The sequence below is a fragment of the Pleurodeles waltl genome, chromosome 2_1 (genome assembly GCF_031143425.1).
Source record: "Pleurodeles waltl isolate 20211129_DDA chromosome 2_1, aPleWal1.hap1.20221129, whole genome shotgun sequence".
NCBI lineage: Eukaryota > Metazoa > Chordata > Amphibia > Caudata > Salamandridae > Pleurodeles > Pleurodeles waltl.
In genome coordinates this window covers 658,718,019-658,735,163 of record NC_090438.1, presented here as the reverse complement: position 1 = coordinate 658,735,163, position 17,145 = coordinate 658,718,019, and the positions used below count along the sequence as shown (strand labels likewise).

At 42.9% G+C, this 17,145-nt stretch overlaps 1 protein-coding gene across 1 annotated transcript in view; it reads left to right on the top strand.

The window, feature by feature from the left end:
- Positions 1 to 17,145, top strand: part of LOC138259079 (maternal DNA replication licensing factor mcm6-like) — a 482,778-nt gene that overhangs the window by 111,606 nt on the left and 354,027 nt on the right. The window contains exon 5 of the mRNA XM_069206547.1: positions 4,529 to 4,694. Coding sequence (XP_069062648.1) covers positions 4,529 to 4,694 — 166 coding nt within the window. The remainder of the gene's footprint in view (positions 1 to 4,528; positions 4,695 to 17,145) is intronic.

The window sequence follows — 17,145 nt, the reverse complement described above, 5'->3', positions numbered from 1 at the left end:
ATTTATTCCAAGCTCATGCTGCATAGATTGCATCCAATTGCACATCTCCAAACACTAAATTGCAGTAAGATACAGCCAAAAGACATAGCGTTGACCAAAACGTATTGCAATACCATTAAGTTACATTTACTCTGCTCAGATACTCGCAACTTTACCCGTTCTCAACAAATATACCTCTTTTCTACCTACTGCCATTTTCTCAAATAAAACAATTACTTTCAGTAGCCCCGAGCGTTCATGCAAATCCTTTATGAAGACCTGGGAATAATCAATCTGAACACATCACCCACAGTTGGCTGCATTTCTCTCGCTCGTTTAGTTTTGCAGACTTTTTGCATACCAGTATCTGGACTCCTTCATACTGTGCTCGTGTCAGCTCCTCAATGTCTGCATAACACTTATCAGTACAATCCAAAATCAAACGGACCAAATAGATAAACGTCCTGCAACAAGTAGGAGAAACACAGGCTCACACTACAAGCTGTATCTTCTCTTCTGTCAACTCTTACTGCCAGTCCTACCACTTAACTAATTAAATGCTTTTATTAATCGAATTAAGCCTCCAACGCTTTAGCACAGATATCATTTAATGAAAAGGAATATTGGCCAATTGCCTAACACTGAAAGTCCTCCAATTCGTGACAACAGCACTTCAGATAATTGCTTTTTAGGTAAGAACAATTGCTAATCACAGCTACAAACAGTCTTCAAAATATTAAGCCCAAGTCTCATGAGCATGTCCTGTGCAAAATAATCGACTGGGGACAGTTGCTATCCAAAGAAAGCTTGGCATCTGAGTGGTGTATAAATCCATTATTTCTAAGGCATACTTATACAGAATTTGACCCATAAATCCACTGGAAGTGTAACTGTTAGAAATGGGGTTTTTGGTTGGCAGTCAGGTTACACTCTGTCCAAGCAAGAACCCTCACTCTAGTCAGGGTAAGTCAAACACAATCCAAATTATCCTGTGCCCACCCTCTGGTTGCTTGGCATGAGCAGTCAAGCTTAACTTATAAGGCAATGTGTAAAGCATTTGTGCAATAAATCCTACAATGACAAAATATAGCACCACAAAAAATACACCACAGTCGCGTCGACTTCCCCTCTGGAAGTCTGGCGGCGTTGTCCATGCGAGGCTGTGAGTCGAAGTTCCAGTCGCCCCATAGGCGTCACGTCGAGCAGCGTCTGTGTGCGGCGATTTTCTCGCCGCGGAGCAAGCTGTGCGTCGAAATTTTCGGTGCACGAAGAGTCCAAATGAAAGATAAGTCTTTGTGGTCCTGAGACTTCAGGGAACAGGAGGCAAGCTCTATCCAAGCCCTTGGAGAGCACTTTTACAGCCAGACAAGAGTTCAGCAAGGCAGCAGGCCAACAGCAAGGCAGCAGTCCTTTGTAGAAAGCAGACAGGTGAGTCCTTTGAGCAGCCAGGCAGTTCTTCTTGGCAGGATGTAGTTTCTGGTTCAGGTTTCTTCAGCAAGTGTCTGAGGTAGGGCAGAGGCCCTGTTTTATACTAAACTGTGCCTTTGAAGTGGGGGCGACTTCAAAGAGTGGCTAAGAAATGCACCAGGTCCCCTTTCAGTTCAATCCTGTCTGCCAGGGTCCCAGTAGGGGGTGTGGCGGTCCTTTGTGTGAGGGCAGGCCCTCCACCCTCCCAGCCCAGGAAGACCCATTCAAAATGCAGATGTATGCAAGTGAGGCTGAGTACCCTGTGTTTGGGGTGTGTCTGAGTGAATGCACAAGGAGCTGTCAACTAAACCCAGCCAGATGTGGATTGAAAGGCACAGAAAGATTTAAGTGCAAAGAAATGCTCACTTTATAAAAGTGGCATTTCTAGAATAGTAATATTAAATCCGACTTCACCAGTCAGCAGGATTGTGTATTACCATTCTGGCCATATTAAATATGACCTTCCTGCTCCTTTCAGATCAGCAGCTGCCACTTCAACAATGTATGAGGGCAGCCCCAATGTTAGCCTATGAAGGGAGCAGGCCTCACAGTGGTGTAAACGAATTTAGGAGTTTTACACTACCAGGACATATAAACTACACAGGCACATGTCCTGCCTTTTACCCACACAGCACCCTGCTCTAGGGGTTACCTAGGGCACACATTAGGGGTGACTTATATGTAGAAAAAGGGGAGTTTTAGGCTTGGCAAGTACTTTTAAATGCCAAGTCGAAGTGGCAGTGAAACTGCACACAGGCCTTGCAATGGCAGGCCTGAGACAAGGTTAAGGGGCTACTTAAGTGGGTGGCACAACCAGTGCTGCAGGCCCACTAGTAGCATTTAATCTACAGGCCCTAGGCACATATAGTGCACTCTACTAGGGTCTTACAAGTAAATTAAATAGCCAATCATGGATAAACCAATCAACAGTACAATGTACACAGAGCATATGCACTTTAGCACTGGTTAGCAGTGGTAAAGTGCCCAGAGTTCAAAAGCCAACAGGTCAGAACAAATAGGAGGAAGGAGGCAAAGTTTGGGGATGACCCTGTCAAAAAGCCAGGTCCAACAGTTACCAAACATGAGATTTTTTTATTTTTTTTCATTTAAGTCCCAGGCATTACCATCTCACACCATCCTCGATTACCCAATTGATACAAGATCATAGTTTCTCCTCCAAATGAAGTTTCATTCACTGCCCCCTGCACTGCTAATAAGATCCAACCATGTTTATGCACAAACACAGGCAACACTTTCCATTGCGCTGCTTGTTCCAAGCACTCATGGACAGCTCATTCTTGGAGGGCATTTTAATAAAATAGCTTTTCATCATGAAGAAAAATACCCACATGCCAGAGCAGGGAGAGGTGATTCTGTTCTTACCACCACTTCACTCTACCACCTGCATTACTGCCTGCTATCCTGCCTCCTGTATTGATAGTCTCACGCTCATAAGCTTTAAGTGTTATTGTGGAGTGCATTACCCATGACATGTGAGACAGACAGGGGCCTGAAACCTTGCCTCTTTCATCCTTTGAGTGAGAAGTCTGTCTGGCTTGCTGAGGCAATGTCTAACTCTGAGTACCTTAGTAACAATCATCCCATACATTTAAGGTAAGGCAAACCAATTTAAGCAATTAAGTAGGGTAAACGTCATTATCCTCTAATAAGACTTTACGGTTCTATTGGGTTTGTCATTAACCTAGAGCCAACAGAATTAGTTTGAAAAAGCATTTCAATTTCAGCAGTGTGCAATCTGAGTAAGTAGTTTTCCACTCAGTTTGACTCCCTTACTTTGACGCTCTGCCCAACAATTAATCTGTAATAACACATAAACAATAGGAAGGGCTCAAAAGAAATTATTCAAAGAAAGGAAAGTTATCATTTTTAGCATTATTACAAAGAATGTAAATGTTGGCCACTGAATGTATAATATATGGAGCCCAGAGTTTAGAGTGCATCGCTCAATAGAGAGTATCTTAAAAATGAAGTTTCGCAAAAATTACGATGCTTGAGTGACGAGAACATTGTTTATCTACGTGTAATTTCCAAAGGAAGTCTAGTAATGAATTATGCAGTGCTAGATCTGGTGTTAATCCTGGGAGGCAGATTCTGAGTGCCATCGATGAAGGCTTCACATGGTAAATGTGCATGTTAACGTAAAAGTACTTTTTAAATTTATATTTATCAGTTAATCTTTTTTTTTTTTTTAATTTTTTTTTTTTTGCACATCTTCGCTTTGAAACATTACGCTTCAAATATGGCCTTGCAAACCATGACCGTACCCATCCACTCAATCCATTTTCAGATATCCCTCTTAAATTAAATCTAAATTTGTAAGTAGTTAATCTGACAAAGTTTAGTTGAAATTTCTGTAAACTTTAATATTTACCTTTTTGAAGTCTTTTCTGGTGCCATCGCTCATTATCAGTTGTTTTGGCTCCACATTAACAATTTTTCTTACTCAACCAAAGTGGCAGTGAGATGTGCATCTCCAACAGTCACCTGATAGGTTATCTTTTGTAATAAGGTTAGGGTGAATGGACAGAAAAAAGTGGCCTATAACCATACAGATCAAAATTTAATTTTTAATAAAATTTGATTAAAAAAAAGGGAAAAAAAAAAACATTCTATATAAACATATATGCAAAAAGCCTATATTGTGAGGTTGGTTAAACCTGATTAAGGAGCTACCTAGAGGAGAGTTTAGCTCCATTTCCACTCTATCAAGATTTAAAACTTTCTAAAATTAAGTTGCAGCACTCAAACATATTTATCCAGTAGCTATCCTACATTTGCCAGTTTATCCTATTTTGACTTCCTAAAGAGTGCATGGGTTAAGTGATTTGGCATAAGTAAATGAGGCTTTGTGCTAGAGCAGGATGTAAGATAAAACGGGTTTTTGTTACGTCATTTGTATGTTATTATATGTGAGTTGCTATGTGTCTGTTGTTTAAGGAACCTTTCAATATTTTGTCTTGATGCGCTGAAAAGAGGGAGAGAAGATACTTGTTAAACTTATTTTTTTCTTAATGAGACTGACAAAGTACAGATTTGTTCATGAGTGTGCACTTTCTTTTAGGTAAGAATACAGGAGACACAGGCAGAATTGCCCCGTGGTGCAATCCCACGAAGTGTGGAAATAATACTGCGAGCGGAGGCAGTAGAAAGTGCTAGTGCCGGTGATCGATGTGACTTCACAGGTACTCTTATCGTAGTCCCGGATGTAGCTGCCTTAGCAACAGCAGGTAAAAATCAAATCGACAATAAGATTTTTGTATTTTCGGGTCCCCCTTGGAGATGTTTTATGATGGCAACAAAATGGAATGTTGAGAGGTCCATTGAAAACAATGGAGTAGCTCAGGGATAAGGACGGGTCCATACCATCTGCTCTGAGATTCAAATGTTTCATCACCTTCCTCCTTTTTAAGTTGGAACATTTCCACCCCAATGGGTGGAAAGTTCTGATAACATTATAGCCCTTCTGCCTCAGGGGATAGTTATTAAAGGCCCTTACCATAGTGTCCTATACCTTTTGGTTCATAACATTTAAGACTATTCTAATCCTCAGCAGTGAGCTATAATGATATATTATACCACACACCCTCAAGGTACTATCAAACTTAAGGAACGCACACCTTTTAAAAAAAAAAAATTTACTAGTGGATTTGTAGATTGTTCTCAGTCATATACCTCTCTGAGCCACTATGTGGAGTGCTTCAGCCAAAGCAACCGAGGGATCAAATTCGATCACACATAAATCCGATTGTAAAGCAGTAGGCTCAGCAAGAATTGTTTGGCTGCATATAAAGCATTGACTTGCAGTGAACACGTCGACTTTGCCCACGCATTCCAATACCACTTTATTCCTGCTAAATTCAAAATAAGTCAGTAAATCAGATTAGTTTTTCTGATTTACGATGTGCGAAAGAAATTGAGAAGGGATATGGAAAGAGAGAATGGCGAAAAAGTATAAAATTAAAATTACCTTTTGCGTTTAGATTTGGTAAGAGCCCTGGGTTTACTTGAGGAGTACTTGTCTGTTCGAAGAAAGGGAACATCTCCCATCTCATCCTGTATAGCATCAGTATACATTGGGCTGTTGTAATTTTGTGATTCTCGATTTACTTCTCATGCTTCTGGGATATGAGATTCTACAGTTTAACATATGTTTTTGGGGCACTTAAACACTTTCTTATGCTAGAGTATTTTAAGTGCTGAGGCATTTTGAAAAATGTTCTCACTACCTGTGGGAGGCGCTGTAGGATGGCATGGAGCTTCTACATGGTTCGCATGCTAACTTGAGCGACAGAAATGTCTGTGTACAAGTGCCTGTACCACTGGTATGAAGTAATTAGCTATCGAACACAAATGTAACATCGAGAGGGTAACTGTACAGCAGTGGTCGTTTCCTTTATCACAGAAAGTTGTTTTTTCTCAGCAGAAAAATGCAGTGATTGCTGCCAAAAACCTACCTTAACAAATATACTACTCACAAGCATTACACTATGATTCAGCATAGAACAGCAAACATCAACTCTATCTGAAAGGTTCCACGCACTCACAACAACTGCCAATCAGGGACAAATAAAAAAAAAAAAAATGTATAACCTCTACTATATAGCATGAAATACATGTATTGTCATGGGTGAAGTACAACATACTAAATATATTAATTAGCATTCATTGAAATGTTAGTCTGTGATGCGGCAAAAATGTCATAATTCAAAATGTATAACGATTTTGAACTGTTTTTTTCTGTAGGTAACACCATGAGACAAAGGTTTATAAAATATATTCGCAAGTAGTTTTAGTTGGGCATAGATGGATACGGTAGTTTAATATGATTATATGGAATTGCTGGAATACATATCCGAAAGTTTGAGTGCGTTTGAATGTTCCAACATCCTTTTACAAGGGAATTACGTTTTATGATCACTTTTTTTTTTTAAAGTGTACATTGTATGTTTGAAAATTTTAAAAACTATTGTACCATTTTTAGGGTGTTACTTTTTTACCACTTGCATTGTATTTGTTAGTTTAAAACTCCAAACATTGAATTGTTTGAATTAGACAAATTATTTGATTTTATTTGCACTAAACCGCATTGAAGGATGTCATGGTTTCAACCAATCTCATATTTCCAGGGCACCTTGTAAGTGCCACTAGCAGGAAACCCTAGTGAGCTGAAGGGTTGGCAGAGTATTAAATCAATCAAACAATACTTGTAAAGTGCGGCTTATCACTAGCCATGGTATCCAGGCCCTTGGTTGCTGGGCTTAGTTGAATAGTTAGGTCTTGAGTCTACTTCTGAAGTCAGTCAGCGAGCGTAAGGTTTGGTGGTGGAAGACATTCCAGGACTTGGTGGCAAAGTGGGAGAAGGTGCAGCCTCTGCTGAGGCTCCAGTGGATGCACGATGTCTGGGCGAAAGATGCAGATTGCAGGTTTCTGGTTGGTTCATAGAAGTTTAGGCTATGGTTCAGTATGCTGATCCTTAGTCATGGAGGGCTTTGTAGGTATGTCAGTAGTTTGAAATGACATCTATTGTGGACGGGGAGCCCAGTGTAGGTTCCTCAGGTGTTGTGTGAGGTGTGCCTGTTTGGGCAGATTGAGGATCAGTCAGGTCGCTCAGTCCTGTATCTTTTAGAGCCTTTTCATGAGTTTGGTTGTGGTTCATGCATGCAATGTGTTGCTGTAGTCCAGACAGCTGGTAGTTAGTGCTTGTATGAATGTTTTTCTCGTGCTTGTGGGGAGCCATTTGAAGATTCTTCGGAGCATACACAGTGTGTGGAAGCAGGCAGAGATGACTGTGTTGCAGTTGTGGTTTTTGGTTGTGGGGGTGGGTCCTAATTCCTTGAGCTACCAGGTGTCGTTCCAGATGGATGCTTGGTTCCCAAAGATCAGGACTTCAGTCCTGTCCATTTTGAGCTTTAGACAGTTGTCATTCATCCAAGCTGTGATGATCTTCATGCAGTTTTGAAAGTTGGTCTTGGTGGTGGTTGGGTCTGCTGAGATTGAGAAGATGAACTGGGTGTGTTTGGTGTAGGATATGTGAATATTGTGGGTTTTGATGAGGTTGACCAGAGGCGTCATGTCCTCCATGACAGGATTTAAATGAATAAATAAAACAAAACATAACACAAAATGCATATCATAAATTAAGCTATGTGAACAATACCGGTCATTGTTTCCATAACTGGTCACTAGTATATGCAGCTCTGATTGCCAATTCAATGGACCTTTCAGATACTAGACGATAAATAACTGACCTTACACAAACTTCAAAAATGATTTTTAGTGGCTCGAGTTAGGCTGGTCACCTCCTCGGCAAACAAAGGTGATTTCTGCTTGAGGGTGCCATTGCAACTGCATGTTGATCCTGGGTCTTTTTTATCTCCACTTATAGAAAAATTGAATAGAAAGTGCCTTGGAGATGGAGAGGTTATAGGTGTGGGCTCTGAGGCTGGACTGGGTCGGAAGTCATCATGCAAATGTTGCAGCTTGCTGCTTCTTCCTTTGGTGTCCCAGGAACTGGGAGAACGATTAGGCAACCAAGCTGCCTTGCTGGAAAGGAAGGAGGCCAAGCATAGGGGCAGAAATCCTGGATTTGACAGCAGCCGAAACGGAGTCAGGCCATCAAGTGACTGGTTCTGTCACAGAATGATGGAATCTCTGAATCCCCCACCGGCTAGTGAGGTTTGACAATGCTGGGGCTTAGTGCAGATTGACCTGGGCCCTCTGGCCTGCTCTGCTCAATCTTGCAGTGTTTTATTCCCACTCTACTATTGTGCTCCCCATCTCACTGTGTTTTCTTCCTACTCCCCTATTGCGCCAATGGCCGTTGCTGCCTCTCACTGTTTGTCTCTGCTCAGTCTCCATCCCCAGCCCCAAGTTTGCAAAATTACATCACTCCACAAAATTGGATCATATCGCCTCAATTTAGCTCCTATACATTCATCTCTTATGCTTGGTGAACATTTTCTTAGGGGGCCGTTGGCCCTAGGTAACAGGAGTTGTAGGGGTAAAGGTGCACAAAAGCAGCTTGCTTAGGCTCCAGTGCGGTTTGCGCATGCACCCGCACCACCCAACAAGTCTCATGACACTTGTTACTGGTGAATCCTCCTCCCCCCCCCCCCCACCCACCAGCACACTCTGAAGACTGGATTAAGCAGGTGCATACATAGTAGGATCCAAGCAACCAAGAGTAGAAGTACCCAGTTAACTAAATTGATGAAAATGAAAAGCAAAGAAGAAAATACGGGGGTAAGTTAGGTAAAGGAAAACCAGATTTCGGGAGCAGTGACGGGATACAAAAGGGGTGCTCAACCCCAATCAGTGGTTCAACTGTAGTGCTAATGATCTACCCCCAACCTCATCAAGGCCAAAAAATGGTCAGGAGGCAGGGAACCCCTCATTGAGTAAGGTGGTATGGCAGAATCCAAGTAAATCCTATAGCAGGACCCAAGCATAGGAGACTACAGTGTATGAAAATTGTGAAAAGCTAGCATTTCTTGCTAAGCACACAAATCAAGGGCTCAGTAAAAAATTAGCTATTGGGTTTTCAACCCCCAGCATGCCCACGATCTTTATATTTTTCAAAACGTTGTCCCAACCCCCCCCCCCCCCCACCAACCCCCTGACACCCATGATTTGAAGAAAGGCAAGTGAAAGCGATCATATAATGCATCAAAGATTCCCAGCCAGAAATGAACTAGGATCAAGCTGCCGAAGGCCACTGAAAGTACACAATCTATTGGTGACCAGGGAATGAGATCATGTCCACCTGATCTGTCAGCAGGTAAAATGGCAGCCACCAGGTAGGAAACAATAGAAAGAATAGACAAGCTAACTGCACTGCTTCTCAATAAGCACACTTAACAGGAGCATGGATTTTCAGAACATGAGAACAGTATGTGTATGACAGAAGAAAGCCTCACTGGCCATGAAAAGATTCTGCCTTATTTGCATGAGAATGCTCACTCAGGTCCACTCAACCATCACGTAGCAGAAAGAGCTTTGTGCAAGTAACCAAGTCATCCCACAGCAGTACCTGGCAAACCCTTCTGAATACTATGCAGGTCACTGTTACGGCCATGACTTATCATTCAGACAAAATGGATATTCAAGTTAACCAGGTTAACACATTGGCCCTCTTTTGTGGCAGAGATAGGTGAGAAGCTAACGCAACTTATCTAACTCTCCCATTCTGGATAAGCTAACCATCCTCCCAACTAATACATACAGGCTTCTGGAGGAAGTGAAAAACATGCAGGCTCGAACCTACAGAGGGAAAGACTGAGTTAAACAAAGAAAGATCATCATGAGTAACAATCAAATGAGTCTGGCAAGAAGCAGCCACAATCTAATACAAGTTAAAAGGAAATTCATGGGATGGCGATCCTGGAAGAAACCTCAGTTATCAGCAATCAATCAGTATTTGTAGAGCGTGGCTACTCACCCGTGAGGGTCTCAAGGCACTGGGGGGGGGGGGGTCCTCATCTGAAGAACCACAACTTGAGGTTCTTCCTGAAGATGGCGAGTGACAGGCTTTGTCTGAGGTACAGGGGGAGTTTGTTCCAGCTCTTCGCTGCAGTGGAGGTGAAGGATCATCCTCTGGCGGTGGTTTTGCGGATGCATGGGATGGTGGCCAGGGACATCTGGGCAGAGCTGAGGGATCTGGTGGGGGTGTAGAAGGAAACGTGGTGGTTCAGGTAGGCTGGTCCTGCGTAGTGTATGGCCTTGTATGTGTGGGTGAGAAGCTTGAAGGTGATTTGCTTCTCGACCGGTAGCCAGTGGAGGGTCCTCAGCTGTTGGGAGATTTGTTCTTGGCAAGGGGGGGGTCCAAAAGGAGTCTGGCGGCTGTGTTCTTGATGAGTTGTAGTTTTTTGATGATCTTGGTTGAGGTGCCAGCATATAGGGCTTTGCCGTAGTCAAGCTTGCTAGTGACTGAGGCGTGGGTAACTGTCCTGTGACAGTCTGCTGGCATCCATCGGAAGATCTTCAGAAGATTGCGGAGTGTGTGCCAGCATAAAGAGGCAACAAAGTTTACCTGGTGGGTCATGGATAGGGAGGAGTCAAGGATGATTCCTAAGTTACGGTGTGCTCAGTCAGTGCAGGTGGGGGCCCTGAGGGATGTGGGCCACCAGGAATCGTCCAAAGTTGAGGTGACGTTTCCAAAGAGGACATCAGAACCATCAGCATGATGCTCATTAAATGTGAGGATCTGCAAAGCACTAGAAGATCGGACTATAATCACAAGCCCAGTTCAACATATGCAGAATTAAGCCACACAAGAATGCAGTGACAGGGGGGTCTACCTGCCATGTGGTGATTATGGAGCACTCCTGATTTTATCTCCTGGCTAACTCGTTGTCCTTCAATGTCCTAAATCCATCTATCAGCCCTTAAAGATTTGAGTATGCAGAAAGGAAGAAAGAGTGCAAGGACAGAAATGGACAACTTGTTCCAACTGCAGCAGAAAACAAGGGGCAACTATATCCAGTTTTTTGTTTATAAAGAAAACCACAAGAAATTGATCCTTAAAATCGGAGTCACATTGAAAGACGACCTCAGTGGCAGAATACAAAGATTTTAATAGGCAGCATTATGCTCAACAGCAGGCGGTAGAACCTGCTCCAGCTAAGTCATTAGGGTAAAATGTGAGCCCCTAACAACATCAGTAACATTTGAAACCCAAACTGAATTGGTCAGTCATGATGGCCTCTTAACATTCATAGGTACTCCTGCAACCTAGAATCGGCCACCAGTTCAGCGTAGTGAAGTAGCTAAAGATGGCAATCTCACTGTGCAAATGAGAAACTCCTATATATGGGAATATGTAAACATAAGATGTTTTAAACCCTTCAGTACAAGCCACAGAGTCTCCAACCCCAGAAACAAATACCAAATTGTGCCAACAGGCATGGCATAGATCTGGGCACACTATTTCAGAAAAAAAAGATTATTGAACTCTGAATACAAATCAAGGGATAAAGATGATATACTAAATTGAACTAACATAAGCTTGTTGGCAGGCATTCCAGGAATGGCAGGCATAAGATCAAGTGATGTACTTTCCATAGAATTTATAACACCCTGTGGCCTGCAACAGAGTGAAGCCTACAGGTCTCACTTTCTTTTTGCCTTCACACGCCAAACAGGTATACATGCACAAGACTATTTTTAGTAATTGGGCCTATAAGGTCAGCCTGTTCACAGGGAATGCACATCCTCTGATGTAGCAAAAACGTTAGCACTGTACCTCATGTGTGTCGTAGTGATCATCTATATGTGGCAATCCATGGGTTATGTTAACAAAAGTATAGTTTGACTGTAGAGTGATTAACTGAGAAGCCATTTTCAAATGTGCATCTGTTTAGACTAATGTTAGAGACACAGGCAGTACGGAAGTTTAATTAAATATTTGGAGGATTAAACTGATAGTTATAATTTAGATTCCAAACTAATAGTATGTATTGAAACAATATTGTTTTTCTAATGATTAATCTTTAAATAAGTCTGCAAAAATAGAGAAATGTAGTTCCGCGTTATACTGACTGAAATGCATTAAGTCATTTTGTGTAAAGTTAGGTCATGAATGCTAATGGAGAATTATTAATGCAAAATGTATAGTTTGCATATTAAATTGTTTTATTTGAATGTATTCATGGGCTGTATGAACTCTCTAGCATTAGTCTAAGTGAGGCCTGCTAGGCCCTGTATTTCATGATTGTGCAGAAAATGTCACAAAATCTTGCTAAAGTGAACTATTATTTCAGACTTTGTTCTCATGAGACTATTTTGATACTAGTAGTCTATTGTTTTACACAGAGTTGTAGGAATCCGACCTTGGATGTGGAACATCCTGGACTGTGGGCTAGCAATTTAAACATTTGTTTCAGTCCTCTGTGGAACTACATGGGTAGATGCTGTTCTCATGACAGACTTTGGGAAAACCTGAGGATGTTACTGCTTGGTCGATTTCTATTGGATGATGCCCCTTCAACGTCAAATTAACTGTTGCCCTGACAAATCAGATTGCGGTTTGGACTTTGATATAACAATTTCCAGCAGAATTTCAGTCAGTATCCTGTCAGATTAATCCAGACAGATGCCGTACAGAAACGTTGCAGATAAAGAACCTCCTCATTTGGACCCCTGGAGGGGTACCGTCCTCTCTGCCTTTGCCCCTTTGAAATGCCTTACTGAGACAGAGATTTTCTCCCTAACCCTTACAGAAGATTCTTGACTGAGCTTCTGACATACTGAGGCTTTCCCTTTTTGCCTACTTTTTGCCCATTCTAGTTAGTAACTTGTTGCCAGAGATTCTTTTTCCAAATTCTTTTTGTCCTTTTTGCTCTGTCTTTTGCTAACATGTACCCAACCCCGCACATGTTTTTCCTTGATTGGCTGTGTTAGACCTGGCATCCTTAGGTTAGTCTCCCTGTCTTTTTGCCTCTGCTTCCTATGTTTTGACTGTGTGCTGGACTTTGCTTTTACTGTTTTTGGTACTGTATGCACTCTACCACTGCCAACCAGTGCTAAAGTGAAAGTGCTTCCTGTGTAATTTGTATGTGTAATTGGCTTTTCCATGATTGGCCTATTCGATTTACTAGTAAGTTCCTTGTAAAGTGCACTAGAAGTGCCCAGGGACTGTAAATCAAATGCTACTAGTGGGTCCTCAGCATTGGTTGTCACCCAGATGAGTAGCCCTGAAAACATGGCTCAGAGCTGCCACTGCGGTGTCTGTGTGCAGTTTTAATCTGCCAAATCGACCTGGCAAGTGTACCCACTTCCCAAGCCCTCCCTTTTTATACGTGTAAGTCACCCCTAAGGTAGGCCCTAGGTAGCCCCAGGGGCATGGGGCAGTGTATGTAAAAGGTGGGACATGTACTTATGTGTTTTACATGGCCTAAAAATGAAGTACTGCCCAATTCGGTTTTCACTGTTGCAAGGCCTATATCTCATTTAGGTTAACATGGGGACTGTTTTTAAATATCTTTTACGGGCATTTTTCCTTTGGGAGCAGATAGAGTTGAAGTTTGGGGTCTCTGAAGTCACAATTTAAAAATGCATCTTTTGGCAAAGTTGGTTTTTGAATTGTCAGTTTGAAAATTCCTCTTTTAGAAAGTGGACATTTTCCTGTTTAAACCATTCTGTGACTCTGCTTGCTTATGTATTCCCTGTCTGGGCCAGACTGACAGTTGGGCTGTTTGTGAACCTCCATTAGACAGTGACACAAATGGAAATGGGGTGTTGCCGGCATATCCTGATGGGTCATCTGGGCTAGAGTAGAGGGGAGGAGTTGTCACTTACACCTGAATGGGCTGTGCCTGCCGTCACACAGTGCAGTCTTCAACCCCCTGGTGTGAGTCTGGAGCGAGGCCTGGGCAAGGTAGGATCTTGTGAACAACACAAACTTTCTTTTGCCAACTTCAAAGGCAGAAAAGGGCATAAACAGTGGACCCAAAGCCCCAGATTTTCATATTACTTCTGGAAGCAAGTGGGACCTCTGCCAGGGAAAAGAGCTGGAAGGGGAGTACTGCACCTTTGCCTGTGACTGTGCTTTGATGGGTTGGCCTGCAGTTGCTGCTTTTGCCTAAAAGAGGACAACAACTGGACTTTGTGGTGTATTCCTGCTTGTGAAATGTCTCCAAGGGCTTGGACTGACCTGGCCTCCAGTTTTCAAGTCCCTTGGCCATCAAAGACTTTCCTCTGCCAGCATCTGGACTATCTGCTGAGACTCCTGCCTTGCCAAGTGGTGCCCTATCCAGTCCTTGGACCCTTGAAAGGTGAAGCTGGTAAAAAAAGATCTACAATCCATGCACAGGAAGCTGTGCTGGGAAAATTTGATGCACCACCTGCAAGGCGGCAGTAAAAACAAAGCAACCCCTCAAAATGTGTTTTTTCCATCACGGTGCAGCTGGATTTCACAAGAATCATCACTGGACGTCAAAATCATTGTGAACCTGTGCAGATCCTAGGTGCCCCTGCTGGAAATCGACGCATCGCTCTCTTGTGGGAGAGAAAAATGTCACATTGCTTACCTGGATGTTTGTCATTTCGGTCTTGTTTTACTCAGATAAATATTGGCTATTTTTCTAAACTGGTGTTGAGTGCGTTTGTGTTTTCAGTGTGTTACTGAGTGTGCTGGTACAAATACTTTACACATTGCCTTTGGGATAAGCCTGACTGCATATGCCAACCTATAGAGGGGTTATCCAAGTGTTTATCTCCTTTGCCTTGACTAGAGAGAGGGTCCCTCCTTCGACAGAGTGCAAACTGACTGCCAACCACAGTCCTCATGTCTAACAGGCTAACTTTAGGTGTAGGCAAGTCCTCCTTTTTGCCTTGTTCACCCCCAAACCTTTTGGGCGGATATACTAGTGGTTACTGACTCTTGGCTGTGCCCGGAGTACTGCTTACCAGTCCCAGGGCCAGTGCTCTGTATAAAGTGGATACACAAATTAGGCTAATTATAATTGGCACTATTAACCTACCTATAAGTCCCTGGTATATGGTAGGGCATGTAGGTTTAGGGACCTCCGCATAGGTAGTGGACCGATAGGTGCACTGCTGAGTTGCCCAGTTTCATTTTAAAGCAGGCCTTCCTTGCGGTCTGCTTTTAAATTAAAGTTACATGCAAATTTGACTTTGGAATTAAAAGTAGCTACAATGTCTTAAACTAACTTCTTTACATATAAGTCACCCCTAAGGTGTGCCCTATGTGCACCTAGGGCTGGGTGCCATGTAACTATAAGCAGGGACCTTATAAAAAATAGTTCAGCCAAATTTGTGTTTCCCTCATTGTAATGAATGGCCTCCATAGGCTAGAATGGGGAGACTTTATTTTAATTTATAAACTCCCCCCAAGTAACAGATTCCTCAAGTTTGGTATCAAAGTAATTGTTAAAATAAATCTCATAACTAACAATTGTTGGATTTAATATAACTTGTTCAGGTAAAGAGTTTTTAAACTTTACCTGAAAAGTTGCCAACTTCAGCCCTGCAGTGTTTTTCTTGCTTTGCTCTGATTGACCAGCCTTTAGCAGCCTGGCCAGGCTGCCTTGATGAGGTGTGAAGTGGCCTGGCTCAACACAGATGTGCCTGGGGGGAGATCTCCCCTCAGCAGATGGGGAAGCAGGACGTGGGGGGAGGGCTGCCAAACTGATCTTCAAAGGCAGGGAAGGACATTTGGAGCAACCCAGCACCTCCATCACATCCTGCAAACCTAGACAATTAGGTGCCTCTTGATTAGATTAGGAGAGGGCAGGAGAGGGGTGTGTTAAGGATTTTTAGCCACACTAGTGGGTGGGCTCAGCGAGATGTAACCTCCAAATCATTTTCAGCCATGATGGATTTTTGAGGAATGTTGCTCCCTGGGATTGATTTCTGACACCCTTCCAGGGAGTTGTCATCACAGGGGGAAGGATCCTGCACCTGATTAGAGAACCAGGACCCCCCCCGTTTCACCCAGGAGCAACGATAAAACTGGCAGACCTGCACCCACACTTCAGATCCCTGCCAGGAAGACCTACAGAAGAAGGACTGCCCTTCTGGACCCCTGACCTGCACCTGGACACTGCATTCTGGAGGACTTCACCAGCGGCACACTTGGGCTTCACCAGAACAAGGACTTTGCTGGGCTTCAACTGGTTCACGGAAGGACACCTCATTTTCTACAGGCAAACTTGCTAACCAGAGTCCCTTACACAAACTCCTGAAGAAGCTGACCACTGTCCAGTGGCCAAAAAGGAGTTTGCACCAGGTGCATTCTGGAAGTTGTAGTCGGTACCCTCAAGGAGCATCTCTGAGCTTCTGGAACCTTGGGGTGAGCTGTGGATCTCGAAAGAACATTAAAGGAACATCTGGAAGAAGATCCAGAAGACTGAATAAGTTTGGAGAACTTTTGGAAAAAATCTCCATAAAGGGACCGACCCGCCACAGCAACTCTAGCGGGCTTGCCTCAACCGCGACCCGGCCTGACTTGAAGGTTTGTCCCGGTGAAGAGAATCTCTGAAAAAGTGACTAAGTCCAAATGTAGGAAGTTGACCGGGACCTCCCAGGCAGTGTCAGAATAGGGCTCCAGGGACGTCTGATCAAGATTCAGCAAGCTGTAGCCGAGGAGGGCTCCATTGCGGTCAACCTTACCCTTTGGCTTTGCCCCGGTGGAGGTGCAACCAGATTGGCGCTATTCGTTTCTAAGCGCTAAAAAGCATTAATTATATAAAAATTCATATCTCCGGTTACCTTTGTCTGATTTCATTTGTTTTGGTGCCATTTTAAAGCTAAAAAAGTTTACTATTTTTATAAATTGGTTTTGGATTGTTATACTGTTTCCTGTATTTTACTTAATTCCTGTTTTGTGATATTTGAATGCTTTACGCTTTGTCTCCTAAGTTAAGCCTTGTCGCTTGTTGCCAAGCTACCAAGGGTTAAGCTAAGTTGAATTTATTGAGACCTAACTGGACCGAAGTGGAGATTCGTGGACTATTGCTAAGTGTAGGTACTTACCTGCCCTTACCAATAACCCATTTTCCAACATTAGGGTTTCCCTGTACCCAACTAAATTGGACTTTAAAGATTTGAACTGCCTTGATGCTTATTTAAACTTTGCAACATTTATCTTCAGTCCATTAAATTAACTTATTGATGTTTTGTATAGTCTCTGCAGAGTACCTAGTTCTCCAAATGTTAGTC